The following is a 20,101-nucleotide window of genomic DNA, read 5'->3' as shown; positions in this document are numbered from 1 at the left end:
GGCTGGGGACACTCGGGGCCAGGGATGCTTGGCATTGCTCCCAGCACAGCAGTTTTTCTGGTTTCTGGTGCCTGGCAGAGCTTTTGCTCACAGACAAGCTGGAGCAGGTCCTGCTGGGGGTTCCCTGGGTCGGTCCCCAACTGGTCCCTGGCACTGGTGCAGTGAGACGAGGTTGGCTGGGCTGGGTGGCATTTCCCCTTCTCCTGCGAATCTCAGGGGGTTCTGCATCCTGGGGAGAAACCATCAGCCTAAGCGTGAACGTTTTCAGGATTTTCTCTGCCAGAAGCCTGTTTTAGGTTGTGTTTTCCCACTCTCTCCCTGCCCGCAGGCGTTCAAGGGGAAGCGGGAGAACGTGCCCCCGCACATCTGCTCGGTGGCACAGAGAGCCTACAGAAACCTGCTGATGCAGCGGCAGGACCAGGCCATCGTGCCCCTGGGGCGCAGCGGGGCCGGGAGGACCACGTGCTGCCAGAGTGCTCTGGAGTACCTGGTGGGCACGGCGGGCAGCGTGGACGGCAGGGTCTCAGGTACGGGGCTGGGTGGCCACTGCGAGCTCCGAGCCCCGGCAGCGGGATGCTCGGTGCTGGGCAGAGGCAGCGTGCGGAGACCGTCCGTGCAGGCTGGGGAGCGCACACCAACGTGAAGGTGATGCTGTTTCCACCTGGTGGCTTCCGTTTGACCCGTTCCTGGTCTGATCCAAGCCCCGAGGGCACGGTGTGGCTGTGCAGCGGGGCCAGGGGGCTGCCATCCAGGAGGCAGGCGAGGGGCAGGGCTGCGAGTGCCACTGTCGCTCACCCGTCCCAGACCCAACAGATTTGCTGTTGTGATAAACACCCGAGTAAGCACCAGAAGGGAATTACTTGCGTGCTTGGGGCAGCACTTTTCCCGTCTGATCAAGTTACCGGTGACGCGAGAGGAAGCGCCGTTGAGCAATCGGTGGCTTTAGAGGGCAGGTTTGGGTTTCGGAGGTTTGGGAGAGCTCTGGGTACACCGCGCTCTCGCAAACTGCTGACGAACGGCCTGGAGCAGGGTGGAGGCATGGGCAGGCTGGCACATCCCCTTCCCGCCAGGGCACGTGTGCTCTTGGGGTGCTGGATGCTAACCCCACGCCCAGCCGGTGTCCCGGGTCCCCTTGTGCTGCCCCGGGAGGAGCAGGCGGAGGTGCAGCCAGGAGGAGAAGCCTCCTCCAGCGCCTCTTTGCAGCCCTGAGGTTGTGCTGGTGCAGCGGCGGCGGGGTCTGGCTCTCTCCCGGCGAGCACCGGAGCCATGTGGGGCTGCAGCCATCGCGGGGCGGCTCAGGGGGTGCTGGTTTTGCAGTGGAGAAGATCCAGGCGATGTTCACAATCCTGGGAGCCTTTGGGTCGGTGACCACCGGCCACAGCAGCAGCTCCACACGCTTCTCCATGGTCCTGTCGCTGGATTTCAGTGCAACTGGTCGGATAACTGCTGCTCACCTCCAGGTACCTCGTGAGCCCCGTCACTTGGTGATACGGGAGGGCTGTGGCTGAAACTGGGGGTCCTTGGGATGGAGGAAAACAACCCCTGTGCCGCGCTTCCCGGCCAGGCTGGACACGAGAGGAGAGATGTTCCTCTCTGCTTCTCCTGGAGCAAAGATGCCCCAAATCGCAGCTGAGCAGGAGCTCCGTCAGCAGCGTGGCAGGGTCCCCCCCAACCCGTCACCCCCCTTCCCTGCAGCGCTGGAATGAAATGTGTATGAGGAAATGTATAATTCAGCATTTCATTAGCAGCACCTTACACATCAGCCTTGAGCAGAAGCATCTGGGGGCTTTTATCACCATCACTCTTACGCAAAGGCACTTTAATCAGCGCTGCCGGTGCCCCCAGGCCTCGTCTGATGGAGGAGGGGGCTTGAGCCAGTGTCCGCTTGTGGGGAACACTGGGGCTTCTCTTTGCTGCCCCACTGCTGCCCCTCCTCTGCCCCGGGTACCAGCAGGGAGATGATGGCCCACTGTGGCTGTCCTTGCGCGGGAGTGGGAATGTGCTCCTGGGACCATTCCCTCTCTGGACCACTAGTACCCTCTTGGGATGTTCATGGGAGGATGGGACAACCGGGGGGTCCCTGCAGGGACTCACTCCTGGTGTCAGTGCTGGCACTGATGAGGTTGGAGGCTGATCTCCAGGCCGTGGCTTATCCAAAGGCTGTAGCATCTCTGTTGGGGCCATCGCGTTGCCCAGACCTCTGGGGGTGGAGAGGGACCGTGGGATCCAGCCCCTCCTTGACAGCTCCCAGTAGCATCTCCCTGTCTCTGGGTGCCACTGTCCCCTCTCCTCCCTGTCCCAAGGGGCTGTCCCTGCCCACATGCTGGGGGCTGCCGCTCACCCCTGCCTCCCCTCCCTTCCCAGACCATGCTGCTGGAGAGGGGCCGCGTCGCCCAGCAGCCCCACGGAGAGACCAGCTTCAACGTCTTCCCCCTGATGCTGGCGGGGCTGGATGCGGCACAGAGGTGGGTGTGCGTGTCCCGTGGCACCGGGTGGCTCCGCTCCTCCCCTGGCTGCTCAGCTGAGGGGTATCCCCCATCGCCAAGGGGCTCCCTGGGATTTATACCCAATTTTGCTCCAGCGATGTGGTTTTTGAGACCTCTCTGATAAGAGATTGTGAGGGTGATCACATTGGTGATGCTGCAGTGATTTTTATACACTTGCATATTAGAGATTTTATAGGAAACAGGAACATTTTCTGGTGCTTTATTTTTCCCATCACTAAAACTGAAATTGGGCTGATCAAATGAGGTGGAGGTCCCTTTCCCTGCTCGCTCCTGGCTTTCCCCACAAGCTATGCATCCACAGGCTGCCCTGGGCAAAGGGTCCTGGTGTTTCTGGTGCCGGATCCATCCCCCTGTGCAGGGCAGAGCCACGGGAGCCTTTCCCAACCAGGGAACATCACTGTGAAGGCAAAGGGGGCCCTGGGCTGGGGCAGGGCATCAGAGACAGTCCCTGAGGAGAGGGTAGGGGGTTTGGAGAGTGCTGGGGGCAGGCGAGGAGGGAGATTGAGTCTGGTTTTCCGTAACGTTTGCTGTAACTGCTTCCAGGACAATGCTGCACTTGCACCAGGTGGCTGAGAGCAACTCCTTTGGGATCAAGCCATTCTCAAAGGTAGGGAGAAGTGCCGGTGCCGTGCAGGATGCTGCGGCACACGCCCTTTGTCACCCCTGGTTAGAGAAACCGTTGGGGTCCTTGACTGATGGGATCACCCCTGCCGAGAGGACATTTTGGGGTCCTTGGCTGCTGGGAGACTCAGGATGCCATACTGGGCGCACGAAGGGACAGAACAAATGTCAGGATGCGAGGAAGGGTCTGCCCAAACAGCCCCCAACACCCCTGTGACAGCCCCACGGGAGCAGGGAGCTGCCAACGCCACTACCTGGTGTCTGCACTCGCGTTTTGGACACCCCCAGCCACCCTGGGAACAGATCCTGCTGTTCCAGGGTCAACAGCCCTCAGTGTTTCCCTAGGGCAGCTCCTGCGGGGGCGAGCGCATCCTTTGGAGAGCCCGGAATGGGATTTTTTTAGGGGCTAAAAGTGCCGCAGTTGATTTCCAGCACCAGCTCCTCATTAATCTGAGCAGAGATCAGGCAGAGTGCCTGCGAGCCAAAGCGCCGGGATGAATCGCAGCAATTTGCAGTTACATCATCTACTGATGAATTCAATATTCAATCTTCATTAGGGAGCTCCTGCTCCGGTCCGGCAGCCAAAGGAATGGGCTGTTTGAGCAGTGGCTCTCATGGAGGGGACGGCGAGGTACCGCGGGTCCTGGCTCTGCTGATGCAGCGGCAGATTTGGGTTCAGAAACGGGGTTTTATCCTCCTTTACCCTTTTACCCTTTACCCCTTTACCCTTTCGCAGCCCCTGATTCCTGTGGGTTCCCCATCCCAGCACAGAGGGTTTTCCCACTGGGATGCAGAGGGTCAGCAGGAGCTGGGATGCATCTCTGAGTCCAGGGCATGTGAGCTCTGCAAAGGGGACAAGCCCTGTCCCTGCCACCACTTCTCCTTCCCAGCGATGTTCCCCACGGCACGCATGTCCCTGGAAAGCTGGGCTCGGTTTTCCGAGGAGCACTCAGGATGCTTGGGATGGGGGTGTGGAAGGATGAACCCCCAAAAAGCTCCCCGGGGGGGCTGAGATCCTGCTCCACAGCTTGTCCTGGCTGAGCGGGGACATCGGCAGCGCTTTGTGTGCCCGCTCTGGAACCAGCCCAGGAGGAAAGCCAGGGCGGTGGTGTGCTGTGCGTGCTTTGGGTTGGAGTTTGGGGAAATTTGTCAGATTTTCCTTTCTGAGCGGTGCTCTGGATGCTGAGACTGAAAATTTAATTGGCGGCTTCCCAGCGTTCATCCCCACGGCCCCTGGGGGTGGATAACCCCTGCTGTGACACCGGTGTCACAAGTATTTGGGGTATTTTATTGAATCTGGAGAAATCACAGATCTCAGCTGTATTTTCTCATTAGTGGCCACCCCGTAGGGTGGCAGGAGCCGAAATCCTTTAGACCAGGCATGCTGGTCCTTGCCAAGACAGGGATGCTGCCAGCCGGAGCGTGTGTGCGGTGTCTGGCCGCTGGGCTGCATGTGAATGCATCGAAAAATCCTCAGTTTAGGAGGAAAACAGCCCTAATTTTGCGGTGAGGCTGCATTTATTAAAAAAAAATAATACTAATAGTAGGAGTCGTGGATGGGGCCGCAGTGTTGGAGGTGGGCAGATGAGGTCCTGCTGGTGGCTGGAAGCCGTTCTGCTGGCCCCAGGACACCTGCGGGCGGGTGCATTTAGTGAGAAGTGAGAAGATATAAAACGTCTGTCTCCAGCTGCTGCTGAACGTCTCTGTAGACACTCCAAAAGTGGGAATTATGTGTAGATGTATGATGAGAAGATGCACCCAGGCTTGCTCCTAACACCAGGCTCTTGAGGAACCTGCCAGGGGCTTCCCCCATTGCTGTTCACACTGTTCCTAAGGTCACCTTACTGTCCTTTCCTTGCTGGCCGTATGGTTTTGTATGTCCTTCTGCGTTCCCCCCGTCCCTGTGTCCCCCTGTCCCCCTCACCAGCGATGCTCTGGCAGAAGCAGTGACGTTTCCCCTCCCGTCTCTTCCCTCCCACAGCCCGAGGAGAAGCAGAAAGCCTCGGCAGCCTTTGCCCAGCTCCAGGCTGCCATGGGCACGCTGGGCATCACGGCGGAGGAGCAGGTAGCCATCTGGCGCGTCTTGGCTGGCATCTACCACCTGGGAGCCGCCGGCGCCTGTAAAGGTAAGGGGGGGGCTCCAGCCTTTCCTTTTCTTATACCTCATCTTGGTGCTGGGGGAAGGCGAGGGAGCATGTCCCAGCGGCGTTCGGTGCTTGGGCACCAAACTTGCGGGGCACGGGTCACACCGAGAGGTGTTCAGGAGCGATGCTTGCCCAGAGGCTGTTGCGCGGGAGGTTGCTGGTTGCCCGCGGAGGAGCCGGGTGATGCTGGTGTCCTGCCCCATGGGGGCTTCTGGAGAGGGTCCATCCTGCAGCCACCTGCGGAGAAGTCGGGGGCTGCAAGGTGTCACCTTGTACCTGCTCCTTGGGGAGGAGCGGGGCAGGTGACTCGTTTGTTGGCACGTTGTCCCCAGTGACACTGCGAAGGGACAGCTTCAGGTAGCAGTAATTTTATCATCTCTTGAGTGCCCAATGCGGTAACTGAATTATAATAGGATGAGTCTGGGTGAAGATTGTATTTATAAAGACTTTGTTAATACAGGCATATAGAAATTGCCTTATCCCTTATAAATTATTTTAAGATGTGCTCTAACCTATTTTAGAGACAGGCACATTGATTTACACACTTCAATTTATGAGGGCTGCATAAAGGCTGCTATAAACTAAGCCACAGACATTTATAAATGTCTCTGCAACATGTCATAACACATCTTATGGTAATTTATGCCATTAATCATATATTAATTATTTTAAAAGGATGAACGCTGTCGTCACTTACAGCGAGTTCTCTTTCTCTCTGGTGTTCTCTTTGCCCATCTCCATCTCCCCTAGTGCCCTTCCAACTTTTAAAAAAAATGACCCCGCTGTCTCAGGCTGAAGTGTGTGATAAGACTCTTGGCCAAAAAACAAAGACTCTTTCCGTCTCGAGAGTTTCCAGGAGGGCAGATTTGGGAGACACAGCTCGTTTGAAGAGTGCCCAGCTCCAAGGCAGATGGAGGGACAGTTTCACGGAGGGTTTGCTGGGTGAGCAGAGCTGGTTTGCTCAAACTTATTGAACATCGTGTCCCAAGCACCCTGTAAGTCGGGCTAGGAGGGAATCGAGCGCTATATTCACCAAATCTTGTCGCAATTATTTCAGCATGAATAGGAATGTTAATAGCGGGCCCAGGCAGGGCCCGTGGCGTCGGAGCAGACTCGGGCACGGGATTAACAAGCAGAGCATGTCTCAGCATCGCTCACTCTGGTATTGATTCCCCGATCATGTGTCAACAAAAGGGGAGAAATGAAAGGAAATATGGATAAAAAATGGATCAAAGCTGCATGGAGCAAAAGTCTCAGTGGGGACGATGACTCTTTTAATGTGGTTAAACCTGTCTCCTGATAGCCATCGCTTCCCTTCCCCTTTCATGCCCTTTGAAGTCGTATATTCAAAATCCTCTCCTTGAAATCTCACCAAAGGGAGCCTCTTTGCTGGTTTTTTCACTTGCGTTCAGGAGCGCAGCCTCGCCACTGCCATCCCTGCGACGGTGGCCCCGGCCCGTGCCCTGCTCCGGCTCCTGGGCCCCCAGCACACATTAAATACACTTTTTTTTTTTTTTTTCTTTTCTGCTGATGGCTATCATCTCGGCACAAATTCAGTTTGTCCGTGAATAACACGGCAGGGAATAGCATCACCTCTCTCTGACCGAGAGTGGAAAATATGTTTGGAGCTGGAAAAACACCGAGAAGAAAAGGTTGTATTTCAAAAGGCTGCTCCGTCCTGGTGTCGGCGCTTCCCGTTGCCTTTGAAACGTGTTAGAGCGGCTCTTTTTGTAAGCAGCAGCCTGCCAGCCAGAGGCCAGCGGGGCATCCTAGGTACCCATTCACCTAAGTGCTTCCACTCCCCTTTGTGGGCTGCGGAATATTACATATTTTTCATTTATTCATTCCCTCTTTAAGCAGGAAGGAGGTTTCGGGCGCAGCTGGGGGTCGGCATTCAGCTCGCTCTCAAGCTGTCCGTTTTGCTGACTGTTATAAAAATAAAGCAGCGCGGCTCCCTGCTTTCTGCGGGCTTCCCACCGCCTGCCTTTAACGGGGGCGACCGGGTTTCCAGCGGCTACAAGTCACTGGAGCCCTCCCGCTGCTGCAGGCGAGTGTGCGCCGTGGATGGGAGCCAAGCGGGGCTCCCCCCAAACCCCCCCCAGTCCAGAAGCTGCTGCAAACCCAGGGGCCTGAACCCCTTGGGTGGAGGAAAATCACAAGGGTAGAAGTGCAGGAGTAGGGGGCTGGAGCTGCTGCTCAGGGGGGGATGCTATAACCCCCCCCCCCCCCCCCAAACTCTGTGGAGGTCGGCAGCACCCGGGGCAGCATCCTGCATCCGCTGCCCTCCCACATCACTGCGTGGATGCGGCTGATTCCCTGCAGCAGCCCCCGTGGGGGAGGGATGGGACTGCCCAGGCAGCCATGGGAGGGATTTTTGGGGTCTGGGAGGGGAGACCCCCCACAAGTAGCATGGGGTTAGTGCCCGAGCTGGCTGCCGTGGCCCAGGCTGGGTCCTGCACAGCCCCAGCACTGCAGCATCCTGCCCTTGGGAGGCAGGAGAAGGAGCATCCCTGTTTCAGAGCCGGGAAATCGAGACATCGAGCGGTTTGTGAGATGGGACGGGGCTGGAGCAGAAGGAGGGGCTGAGCCCGGGGTCCCACGTGCCGGTGGGACAGTGCCCTGCTGTGTCTCTCCAGGGTCTGCAAGCCCCAGAGCAGCAGGGATGGAACCCCCTTGAACACCCTTTTGGCTCCTTGGAATGGCAAGTTTCCAGAAGGGCTGGGAGCCATTTAGCCAAGTACAGTAATGGGGACGTCCATCAAAACCTTCGAGGGCGAGCACCTGGCAGGATCCGACGGGCATTAATTATGCAGCTTCCCGAGTGCAGATGTCAATCAGGAGTGGACTCGGATGACTTAGTGCTTTCCCACCAGAGCTGAGAAAAAAAGCCTTAAACTGCATTATCGCTGCTGTTTTACGACCTCTGAGATCTAGTGACCTTTCCTTAATTGATGTGGGAACGACACTTTGTTCTTCCACCCGAGCTCAATGCCCAGATTTACCCTCATTTTTTATTGCTGCCTATTGCTAAGAGGAGGAGGGAACAGCATATCCGTAATTAGCACCGTGCCAGAATTTCCCTTCTGTGACAAATATATCCATCCCTGGGGTGGTCACTGCTGCGGAAGGAAAAAACGCCGGTGGCTCCAGGGCGGTGGGTGGGATGGAGCTGCGGTACCGTGGGCTGCCGTCGGGAGAGGAGCCAGGCAGTAAATCACATAAAGGAACATCAGGAAGCTGTGTGTCCATCAGTGCTCTCCCAGCATCCCAGCAACTCCTCCCTGCGATGCTTTCGGGTACCTGCCCGTGGAGGGTAAGCCTCTGCGGTTTGCTCTGTACGGGGGGGGGACACCTCTCTGCAGCTCCCCCTTTCCCTGGGATTCCTCTTAGTGCAGAGGAAAAGATCCCTGGCACCAGCTGCGATGGTCGTGGTGGTATCGGAGGTGAAGAGGAGAGAGCAGGTCCCAGGGCAGGGATCCTCTTGCACCCGCTTTGGCTTTGCTTTTCCTTTGCAGAGCAGCCGTCGGTGGCCTCGGGTGTCGGTAAATCCCCGGCTTTGCCTTATCTCTGTGCTGCGGGTGAGAGAAAGGCCACCTCGCTCCCGCCGGGAAGGGCTCCTCTGCTTTCTTCCATCATTCATCAAAACGATTCTTGGAGGGGATCGCATTAGGGCTGGCCTCCCCATCTTGCCAGGTTTCTTTTCTCTCTCTCCGATAAAGCCTTTTGCTTCTCGGTGCATGGGTTTTCATGCCATAAAGGGAAACATTTTGCCTGTTTTGGTTTTGGTAGGACGATGCCTCTCTGTCCTTCAGGAGTTGCAACCCTCAGGAGAAGAGGTTTTGCCCTGGTGAAGCCTGGTGGCTTCACGGGAAAGTCCTAAACCAAGGTGACAGGGTGTCCGGGGGCTGGATCTTAGTGCAGTGACCATCCAGCCACAAACCTCGGTACGCCGGAGCGTGTCCCTGGGATTTCTTTTCCCCAGGCAAGAGGATTTAGGCAGAACGGGGTTTCCCTTCCCGGGGGAACCCTAGTTTGGAGCACAAATTGGGCAGAGCTGTGTGGTCCACTCCTCGGGTCTGCAAAAATGGGAGATTTCCTGGAAATTGTGCTTTGGGAAGGGCAAGGGGGAGACCCAGCCCTGTGGGCAGCAGGGTGTCGGGGGGGTCTGCACCCCAGCACATCCCTGCTCAGCGTGGGAGCTGGTTTTTCTCCACGTCTGAGGTTCAGAGCTGGGGGAACAGGAGCAGAAAACACTGGGAATAGCCAGAATCCTGTCTGGAGCCCAGCTCTGCTGCCAGATTGTTGTGGGGCTGAAGGGGGACCGAGGCGGGGGGGGCGGGGGGGAGGGATGCGGTTCCTGCTGACATTGCCTCTCCTTCGAGGAGGTTTTTACCGTCACCACCTCGGCTCCTGGTCCGGGCGGGCTGTCTCCCCGCACGCCGAGTTATGGCACTATCTGTTCAGCGCTCTGACATCTTTATTACAAACAGTCGGGGAAATGCAGCCAGAATGGCAGATTTCTTTAATCATGCTATTACACAGCTCTTCCCTTGGTTATATATAGGCTTTAATATGTCATACATCAGGCAACGGGTCAACAGAGAATAGACCGGAGAATTTAGTGCAGGACAAATAAATTAACCGCTCAGGCCAGGAGGAGCCTCCTCTCTCTCCCCGGCCCCTCCCAGGGTAATAAAGAGGAATAAATGGGCTTTTTTATTTGTCCCATTAGCAGTGCAAATGTTTTAATGACAAAATAAGTGGAAAAAAAAAGGGCAGGCTGACAAGGTGTGCCCAGAGCAGCCAGCGGAGGGGCTCGGGAAGGAAAGGGAATGGGGCTGCCGTCCTGCATGGCTTGTGGGGGAAAGGGGGGGTTGTGGTGATGCTGAGCTGCCCCATCCCAGCAGCGAGCCCCTGGGGCATCTCCCCTCCGCTCCCAGGTACCACTGCCATCAGCTCGCAGGTACCAGGCCAGGAAGCAGCGGGGATGGGGATGGGGATGGGGGGACAGGGTCCAGCCCCTCTGGGCTTCCCTGCTGCTCCCCACGCTTCTCAAATTGAAATAAAAAATAGAAACTTTGCTGCTGGGCTTCTCGCTGCGTGGGCGCGTTAGCGAGACGAAGCTGGTGCTGACCCTGTTTTTTCCTGCCGCTTCTCTTAAATATTAAATGGGCCGAGGTAATTACCTTTTAGGTGTTAAAGCTGGCGTGTTTTACAATGGTCACATTACACCCAGGAGGGCTGCGCGCCGCTGCCGCTCTTTATGTTTTATGAAGTGTGAAATGGTGCTCGGCCTCTCCTGGGGCAGGTTGCCGGGCGGCCAGTGGCTGTGGGCTGGGCAGATCCACAGCCGGGCAAGCGTGAGGTGTGGAGTGGCCAGCATGGGATGCTGGAGCAGCCGGTGGGGAATGCTGGAGTGGCCAATGTGGGATGCGGAGTGGCCAGTGTGGGATGCGGAGTGGCCAGTGTGGGAAGTTGAGTGGCCAGCGTGGGATGCTGGAGTGTACATGGAATGCTGGAGTGGCCAGCATGGGATGTGGAGTGGCCGGTGTGGGATGCTGGAGTGGCCAGCATGGGATGTGGAGTGGCCAGCGTGGGATGCCGGAGTGGCCAGCGTGGGATGCTGGACTGTTCGTGGGATGCTGGAGTGGCCAGCGTGGGATGTGGAGTGGCTACTGTGGGATGCCGGAGTGGCCAGCATGGGATGCCAGAGTGGCCAGCGTGGGATGCCAGAGTGGCCAGCGTGGGATGTGGAGTGGCTACTGTGGGATGCTGGAGTGGCCAGCGTGGGATGCTAGACTGTTCGTGGGATGCTGGAGTGGCCAGCATGGGATGTGGAGTGGCTAGTGTGGGATGCTGGAGTGACCATGGGATGCTGGCTCTGGGAAGCCCGGCTGGAGGGGCAGATCTGTTCAGCCCTGACTTTGCAGCCCCCCTGCTCCCTGGGGTGCAGCAGCACGTGGAGATCTTCCGTCTGATGGGGATCAGCCTCCGTCCACCCAGCTCAGATGAAAACAAGTGAAAACAAAATAAATCAAAGCCTGGATTGTTGAGGCAATTCCTCTGTCTGCTCCAGCACAGCCCTTGATGTTGGAGTCCTTCAGGGAGAATGAAAAATAATGGGAAAAGATCAAAGGGGAAGAGAAAAGAGGGGGGATGACTCTTGTGAAGCAGCCCCCCCCAGCCCCTGGCCCCATGGAACGTGGCTTTTTGCTGCTTTGTACGTCACCTTGGCCAGGAAGGGGGGACCCTGATCCCCCATGGGGCTGGCCAGGATGTGGCCATCTCCTGCTCTCCATCCCAAACCCTCTCCTTAGCCACCAGCCACCTGCTGTATTTTAAGAGCACATCTCAGCCCTGATGCCCTGGGCTGGTTCCTCATCCATCACCCCCTAAAAGTGCTACCCTGAGGTCTCTGGGCAACTTTGCTCATCTGCTCCTGTTTCTGTTCATCCCCCCGTGTTCCTGAGCGTGTGCCGGCCGGCTGCCTCCGCAGCTCCTGGATTTGGAAAAGGATTTATCCTGCAGATTGTTCCCCTATTGATTTTAATCATTAAGCTGGAATTGCTGTTGCTGGGTGTAGATAACGTGTGCCCAGCTCTGTCTGCTGAGGGCGCTGGGAGGAGTTTGCTGCTCTCGGGGACAGCAAACGCTGCTGGGGCTGGGGAAGGTGATCCGGGATTTTGAAGGATTGGTTCATAATCCCATCAGCTTCCATAAATACATCTGCTGCTTTGCTCCGCTGAAGCTCTTCACGTGCTTGTTACCGATGCCATGCTGGCAGCAGGAGCCCGGGTAGGTCGCATGGTCCACCCGGTCCCCGATTTGCTCTGAATTTGCCTCAAAAGATCTCCTTGGAGCAGGTCTCCTCTTGCCCGGTCTCGCCGGGCAGGTGGGATGCTCTGAGCACTATCGCGGGGAAAAATAGGTTCAAAAGCATTGGTTTGAGATCCTTAAAGTTTTGAACTAACTTCTGGCCAAAAGAAAAAAAAAGTCCTCTTATGCAAAATGATTGCCCAAGGGACAAACCTGTCAACCTTTCTCGAGTCAGCCAGCCTTTAATACGGTAAGTAACTTGCAAAGCTGAGAAAATCCTTACAGCTGCTGTTAGCAGAAGCGTGTGGGCAGGGGGGGGCAGCCCCTCATAGCGCACACTGCGGGAGCCAGGAGGGCCACCGAGAGCAGGGCCGGTGACTAGAGAGAGATGCAGGAGTTGTCCCTGAAGGAGGAGGGATTGCAGGAGGAGGCGGATGGACTTGAAGGAGGAAAAAGCTTTTCGCTTCATTTCATGGCGTTACGCAGACGGGCAGTGTAGCGCCAAATCTCTGCCCAGCAGCCATGCCTTCAGGGTGGAAACTGTCTTTTGATGTGGGTTGATGCGTAGCTGGTTTGCATCCTCCTCTCGGCCAAGTGTCCAAGCGCTGCTGGGGGGCAGACGCCCCCTCCCTGCCCACCGACACGGCTTTGCCCAGGCTAACTCTTCGCCCAAAGGGCATTTCCAGGCTGTGGTCCTCAGGGTCATCCTGTTGCTTCGAGAGGTCCCCATTAAGGATGCGAGGGAAGGGCTGATCCAGCAGTCTTGGGGGGGATGGAAGGAAACTGGGGTGCACTGGTGCAGCATCCCCACTCACCTCCCCATCTCGTGCTACAAGCAGCAGTCCTTTATTGTTTTATTTTGTTATTTTCGTTTTGAGTTTGATTTTGATTTTGGGGGGGTTGCTTGTGGGAGCGAGCAGGGCAGTTTGCCGGAGGGGCCGAGCCTGCACCCGGCTCCCCCAGGGCTGGCTCTGCCTGATCCCGTCGTGCTCCCCCGCGTCCCCCCCTTCCCCAGTTGGCAGGAAGCAGTTCATGAGATTCGAGTGTGCCAGCAACGCCGCCGAGGTGCTGGGCTGTGACCTGGAGGAGCTCACCACCGCCGTCTTCAAACACCACCTGAAGCAGATCCTGGTGCAGGTCACGGCACGAGGCAGCCGGCTGCCCCCAGAGGAGGAGAGCCCGGCAGGTACCGGGATGCTGCATCCCTTTTCCCTTCATTTATGGGTGATGGGGAAATGCTGGGCTCCGCGCTGCTCTGGACTTTTCAGGCAGTGAGGTCTATTTAATTACGTTCATATTAATTAAATTATTAACTGCTCCGTCACATAGCTGCCTTACAGCCTGGCACTCCTTAGGGAAACCTGGAGATCAGGAAAATTCAGATGATGTCCCTGGCAGGTAGAGGATGTGGGTTAAATGCTGTAAGAGCTCTCCCAGGAAAAGGAGGGACCCCCCCCACCTCTAACAAACCAGGAGGGCAGTAGGGTGGGCATCCTTCCCCCGTGCCCACAGATGAAGCCGCGCTGGTGTTGTGTTGCGTGGACCCGTGTCCTGCGAGGAGACCTGGGCACGGCGGGACGCTGTGCTCCTGCTGCCGCTGAGCCACTTTAAACCTCAAATTAATAAATGGCTGTAATTGAGGGAGGCAGATCCAGCACGCACGGGGCAGGGGCTGTGAGATATCGCCCGGCTTTAAGGTCAGCCTTTCCACACCCAACTCTTCCTCCGTGGCAGAATTCCAGCCAGGACCCGGCAAGTTATTCTGATCAAAGCAAAAACTTGCAGAACTGGCCTTTAACATGGTGATAGTTTTATTTCTTAAATCTACGTTAGGCAGGAGGCACTAGAGGAGCTGAAGGGGGTGGACATACACTGCTGGTGTCACCGGAGCGATGGCAGGCAGAGGCTGGGGGCAAGCAAGGGGATCCCCTGCTGCTGGCTCGGCTCCAGGTGGGCTGAACTTGGCTGGAAATAAATGATGTGGCTTTGCCCCCTCTTCTGTCTGCCAGGGCCGAAGATGACGGGTGTGGAGTGTGTGGAGGGGATGGGTTCGGGTCTCTACGAAGAGCTCTTTGCCGCCGTCGTCTCGCTCATCAACAGGTAGGGAGGGCTGGGGGTGTCTGTGGGTGACGGCTCCTTCTCCTGGGGGTGCTGGGGAGGAGCCTCTGCTGGGGGCTCTCTGGAGCGGGGCATGGAGCAGGCAACCGCTGCCTGCTGAGAAAAGAGAGTTATATGGGAATCTCCATCTGGGAGAGCACGCTGGCAGTTGGGACCTTCTCTGGGCTGTTGGCCCTGTGTGAGCCGGCACCGAGGACGAAGTGCCTGCAGGTGATGGATGGTGTCACAAAATCACAGTACAGATGGTACGTGTCACAGAATCACAGAATTGTAAGGGCTGGAAGGACCTCTGGAGAGCATCTCCTCTAAACCCCTGCCAAAGCAGGGTCACCCAGAGCAGGCTGCACAGGAACGTGTCCAGGAGGGCTTTGAATATCTCTAGAGAAGGAGACTCCACCACCTCTCTGGGCAGCCTCTTCCAGGGCTCTGCCACCCTCACAGAGGAAAGAAGCTTTTTCTCATGTTGTGGTGGAATTTCCCGTGGTCCAGCTTGTGCCCGTTGCCCCTTGTCCTGTCACCGGGCACCACTGAGAAGAGCCTGACCCCATCCTCTCGCCACCCGCCCTCTAGATACTGATCAGCATCAATGAGGTCCCCTCTCAGCCTTCTCTTCTCCAGGCTGAACAGCCCCAGGTCTCAGCCTTTCCTCATCAGAGAGATGCTTCAGTCCCTTGATCATTTTTGTAGCCTCCACTGGTCTCTCTCCAGCAGTTCCCTGTCCCTCCTGCCGGCGTGGGCAGTCTGGCACGGAGACCCGGCAGCGCTGGCACCGCTTCTGCTGCAGCCGAGGGATGTGCTGCTGCTGGCAAACCCCGAGCAGCGGAGAGCGGGGCGTCGCAGCGCCGAGAGGAGCAGCCCGGCTGCTGATAAATAATAGATGTGACTTTGCAGACTGAAATCAAGGTTAGCGGCACGGGCAGAGCAATAAATCAGTTGGGGAATCCCACGACGAGCCCCGCACATGCGTGGGAGGAGTCGCTTCGTGGTAAAAGCTTGATCATGGGAGAGGATGGAGGCGTCAAGAGTGGTCCAGCACCAGAGGAGCTGCATCTGCATCCTCCTGCCGCTTATTTCCATCTCAAGAGCCAGGATGGGAAGCACATCCTCTGCGGCCCGTTGCATCTTTTCCTTCCGGTGGTGTAAATCCGAAATGATCTCCTCAGATAAATGGAATAGTTTAACACCGGGGTAAGGATCAGGCCCCCAAACTGTTCCATTTTTGCAGTTTGTTGAAGTCAGCATCCACATAAAAGCTGGTGCCCAAAATACTCTGCGTTGCCGCCACTGGTTTATTTTAACCTGCGGTTATTTAACCTGCAGAATATTTTTATTGTAATTCCTAGCAACCGCACTCCAAGGGGAAACTGCTGATGGCACTCAAAGGGCTGACAAAAGAGCAAAATGTTGCTGATTCTCCTGAATAAAACATTAGCTCAGGATGTGTCCTGGGCCCCTTCTTCCCTTTAAAGGTAGCTTTGTTTTGGCTGGTTTAATTTTCCACACCAGCCCACCAAAGGCTATTAAACCATTGCAACAACGACCTAGGAGAAGAGGCAGCTGTGAAAATGCCTTTTCCCTCAGCGAGTTGATGGCAAACGGGAATCTTTTCAGCTCTGGCTGCAGGGGGGTGCTGGGCTGAAATCCTGCAAGCAATTCCGAAATATACTTGTGTTTCTTCGTTCAGCCTTGTGCTTTCACGGATGGAGGTGCTGGCATCCTCGGTGCCTTGCTACGGAGGAGAAATGCATCTCCTTTAACCTCGCCGAAGCGGTGGCGGGCAGCTGGGGATGGGGCAGCGCTGCAGCCGGCAAAGCAACACAAACACGGTGCCAGTTTCAGAAATGCACGTGAAAAACAATCTCAGAGACTTCTCAGGGTCGGCCTCCCCCGCCGTCCTTATCTGAAACACCGGGAATGGCTGCAAGCAACATTTGAAGTAGTAAACGACGTCCGTGTTTCTCCCGAGGACCCCCGTGATGCCTGCTTCTCGCATCCCGTGTGTTACGGGCTGTGGTTCTGGCTGGAGATTTCATCAGGAGCTGAACATGGGCAGAATGAACAACATTCCCCTGCGGAAACGCTGCAGGCGGCGCAGCATAGGACACTCATATTGTCCCTTGTGTTGGCATCACGTGCCAGTCTAGCTGCTTTTCAAATCAACCGGCCCATCAAACTTAACACGTTTGGATGAAGATGTAGTGCTTTAAATAACTGGAGTGCCAGGATGAGGCCAAGCATGGGAAGGGTGATGCCTCATCCCATCCCACCCTTAAGTGTTTGTTAGGCCGGGTCAGGAGCAGCCCGTGCCACGTGTTTCCATCCAGGCTGGGAGATGATGCTTGAGCAGGTCAAAGAAGAGGCTGGTGAAGTGTAAGGGAGAAGCAAACAAGCCGTGCCAGGGGGTGTGGGTGCTCCCTGACCAGAGATACTGGGAGAAGGGGAGGTGGGAAGCGCTGGGCTGGTCACTGGTGGGATGGTACCCACCTCGGGATGTGCAGAGCTGAGGCACATCCATGGGTAAAACCCTGTGGCGTGTGGGACTCTTTCCCCAGGTCTTTCTCCTCCCAGCACCTCTCCATGGCCTCCATCGCGGTGGTGGACACTCCTGGCTTTCACAACCCGCGGCACCAGCGGGGCGAGCGAGCGGCGACTTTTGAAGAGCTCTGCCACAACTACGTGCACGAGCGGCTGCAGGCCCTTTTCTACGAGAAAACCTTTGTTTCGGAAATGGAGAGGTACAGAGAGGTGAGACGTGAGGGCTGGAAGCAGCATCCCAGGGAGCAGCTTCCCAGCACCTGGGGCTGGGGCTGCATTTGACCCAGCGGGTCCCTGTGCCCTGCCATGGTGTGACTGGTGGCACTTCAGCAGCTTTAATGGGAGGGGTGTTGCAGAAATGAGGGGTCTGTACGGAGGAGTAGCCTTGAGCTGGGTGTCTCATCCCCTCGCTGCCCCACTGATGGATCCTCTTGGGTATTTCTGACGTGCCAGAGATGCCAGAGCATCTCCCCGGGCAGGCTTGTTCCAGCTCAGGAGGCTTCAAGCCCTTCCCTTGGTGCAGCTGAGTTTTTCCTCAGGTGGTGAATAATGGAGAATAGAAAGGAAAATGATAAATTATTGCAGAGATAAGCTGCTGCTGATAAATCTCCAAGTGGAGATGAACTTATTAGGCTTGCAGAAGTTTCTGTAATACCTGCAGCCTTGGGAAAATAGTTGAATTCCCGTGGCTTAATATTCACACGTCGCTTGCGCCAAGTAAGTATATCCGTTCTCTTCGCTAGTGAGGAATGTGTAGTTACTGACCGCGCTTGGAATGGCAGCGGGCTCAGCAGGCTCGCCTTGCCTTGGCTGTGCTGATGGCTAAGGACGGCTGCCCCAGTGCAAGCCATTTCCCTGTTGAGCCAACGGGGACGGCGACTGTGACCCGGTGACTCCCAGAGTGGGGTCACACATGGGGGTGACGGTGGCACGTGCCCTTGGTAAGGAAGAAAGTGGGGTTTGGCTGCTGCTTTATTCCCCACCTGCAACGCTCGGGCTGGGAACCTGAATCCCTGAGCAAGATCTCGCCGTGTTTCCATGGAGAGACATTAAAGCTCCGGCTCTTGCTCAACATCCCTGGTTCACACGTGAGCAAGAGCAAGCCGTGCTTCTCCTGCCCCTCCTGGGGGGGTCCCTGCACTCCAGGGCACTGAGGGGGTGTCAGGAGTGGGGGCTGGAGCTGTGGGTGGTGGGTGAGCCCTGAAGCCCTCAGTTGGGAAAGGGGAACAATGCCTGCAAGCTGCAAATTAAATAATTGATTGTTTTCTTGGTGCTTTCTCATGAAGTCTTCAGTTATTGTTGTATCCTTGATTCATGCAGCCTGTCCGACATCCACAGAACACTGCAGGAGCCTGTTGGGCACGGTGGCCCTGACAGCTCTGCTGGCGGGGACAGATGTGGCCGTGCCTCTGTGTCATGGCAGAGGTGTCTCCGGTGGCTTCTCCGCTCCACTGGTGCCGCATCCCTGCAAAGGATGGCCCACACCATCCTCCTCCCCCTCCGTGCAAACGTATCTCCTCTTGGCTTTCAGATGGCAGACCGTGACTGAAGCAAGCTTTTAAATGATGTTTTCCAGGAAAATGTTGAGGTGTCTTTTGATCTTCCAGAGCGCTCGCCACTGGCCACGCTGTCCATCGTCGACCTGAGCTCCTCACAGGTAACCTGTCATAGAATCATAGAATGGTTCGGGTTGGAAGGGACCTTAAAGATCATCCAGTTCCAATGCCCTGCCGTGGGCAGGGACACCTCCCGCCAGACCAGGTTGTTGTCCCCGTGGCCACGGTGGGAGCTGGTTGCTCTGGCCATGCTTCAAGCCTCCTTGTGCTCAGAGGAGTGAGGACCTCGCAGTGTTTTGCACAGAGCAGTCCAGAGCTGCTGCAAGGGAGGGCACAGCATCAACCACCACCTTTTTGGCTTTTTAAAATACAAGCACCTTTCCTGGCCAAGCCCTGTGCCCCGGGCATCCCTCCCGGCCTGACTGCAGGGCTGGGATGATTTGGCCCTCCAGGACACAGTGTGGCTGTGGAGGTCTCGTGGGTGATGTCCAGAGCTGGGTCAGGCAAGGAGAGTTTCTAGATCCTTGTCTGGAACCAGGGACACGCTTGAGCAGAGGCGATGGGGAACAGGGCGACATGGCCATGCCTGCCTGCAGCCCTCCTGCTCCTTCCCCGTCACCAAGGGCCATCTCCCCTTCGGCAGCCGCAGGTGCTGCCCGGTAGCCCGGGGGCCGATCGCCGGGGGCTGCTGTGGATCCTGGATGAGGAGGTGCTGATCCCAGGCTCCGGGGATGGCGCTGCCTTCGACCGCCTGTGCTCCTACTTCACTGCAAAGGAACAGGAAGGTGAGTCCGGGTCAGCTCAGCTGCCCATCCTGTGGCACTGCCATTTAGCTTTGGAAACTTAAGAAACCATATAGCAAATGAAATATCTCGCTGGGCTTTTCTTCTTGGGTGATTCTGGGGTGCCATCACAGGGGATGGCCACATGCGGAGGTGTGAGCAGGCGCTGCACTTCGAGATCTCCCACCAGCTGGGCACGGACCCCGTGCGCTACGACCTCACGGGCTGGGTCAGCAAAGCCAAGTTCAACCTCTCGGCACAAAACGCCATCCAGGTGCTGGAGCGGTCCAAGGTGTAAGTACGAGGCGGGTGCCATGGTGCCGGCGGTCATCCCCATGCCCATGGGAGAGGTTTGGCATGACTCCCCCTGGGAGCTGCGGCTGGAGGTTGCAAACCTGCCCCAGCTCCAAGAGGTGGTTTGTGGTGGGAAAGGTGGAGGGTTGTGGGCATCCTGATGGGGAGGAGAGGACCTGGCCAAGGTCGGCCAAGGTGAGCAATGGCCTTGGCACTGGCCACGAGGGGTCCCTTCTGTCCCCTCACCTCCTGCCTAATGCACAGCCCAGGGATGGAGCTGATCTGGCCTTGGGAGGGTGAGGAGGGGATGGGATCTTGAGCAGAGCCCATCTATGGGGTAGCCCCAGGCACCTGCCGACACCGGCATTGCCTTGCTGGAGTCCAGCTCCACCTGGGGGAAAAACTGTAAGGAAGGCGGAAAACCTGCGCAGATTTGCACCCAGCTTTGTGGGAATCTTGAGAGTTTAGTTAAGGTGGGGGGAGCAGATGCCAAGTGGTTTGACTTACGGCTTTCAAGCCCCCGGGCTGACTGACAGCCAGATGTCCGCGTTGTGATGGCTACGGAGCGGGCTGGTGAATGTTGCCGCGGCGAATGGCTTTCCATCAAAACTGGCTGGGTTCTGCGAGTCACCAGATTCAGGCCATCGGTGTTTCAGTGGGGAGGTCCCCTCCTGCAGGCGGGGTGGGGGGCACAGGGGGACCCCACGATGTCCTCGGCAGGGTTGGGT

General features: G+C 56.9%; 1 protein-coding gene across 1 annotated transcript in view; it reads left to right on the top strand.

The window, feature by feature from the left end:
- Positions 1-20,101, top strand: part of MYO18B (myosin XVIIIB) — a 78,767-nt gene that overhangs the window by 5,017 nt on the left and 53,649 nt on the right. The window contains exons 8-18 of the mRNA XM_074159675.1: positions 329-527; positions 1,318-1,460; positions 2,365-2,465; positions 3,051-3,114; positions 5,110-5,254; positions 13,104-13,274; positions 14,098-14,188; positions 16,759-16,951; positions 18,318-18,398; positions 18,941-19,082; positions 19,214-19,373. Of these exons, the coding sequence (XP_074015776.1) occupies positions 329-527; positions 1,318-1,460; positions 2,365-2,465; positions 3,051-3,114; positions 5,110-5,254; positions 13,104-13,274; positions 14,098-14,188; positions 16,759-16,951; positions 18,318-18,398; positions 18,941-19,082; positions 19,214-19,373 (1,490 nt within the window). The remainder of the gene's footprint in view (positions 1-328; positions 528-1,317; positions 1,461-2,364; positions 2,466-3,050; positions 3,115-5,109; positions 5,255-13,103; positions 13,275-14,097; positions 14,189-16,758; positions 16,952-18,317; positions 18,399-18,940; positions 19,083-19,213; positions 19,374-20,101) is intronic.

The sequence above is a fragment of the Numenius arquata genome, chromosome 16 (genome assembly GCF_964106895.1).
Source record: "Numenius arquata chromosome 16, bNumArq3.hap1.1, whole genome shotgun sequence".
NCBI lineage: Eukaryota > Metazoa > Chordata > Aves > Charadriiformes > Scolopacidae > Numenius > Numenius arquata.
Note: the sequence above shows the minus strand (reverse complement) of the source record. Positions and strands in the feature narration are given on the sequence as shown.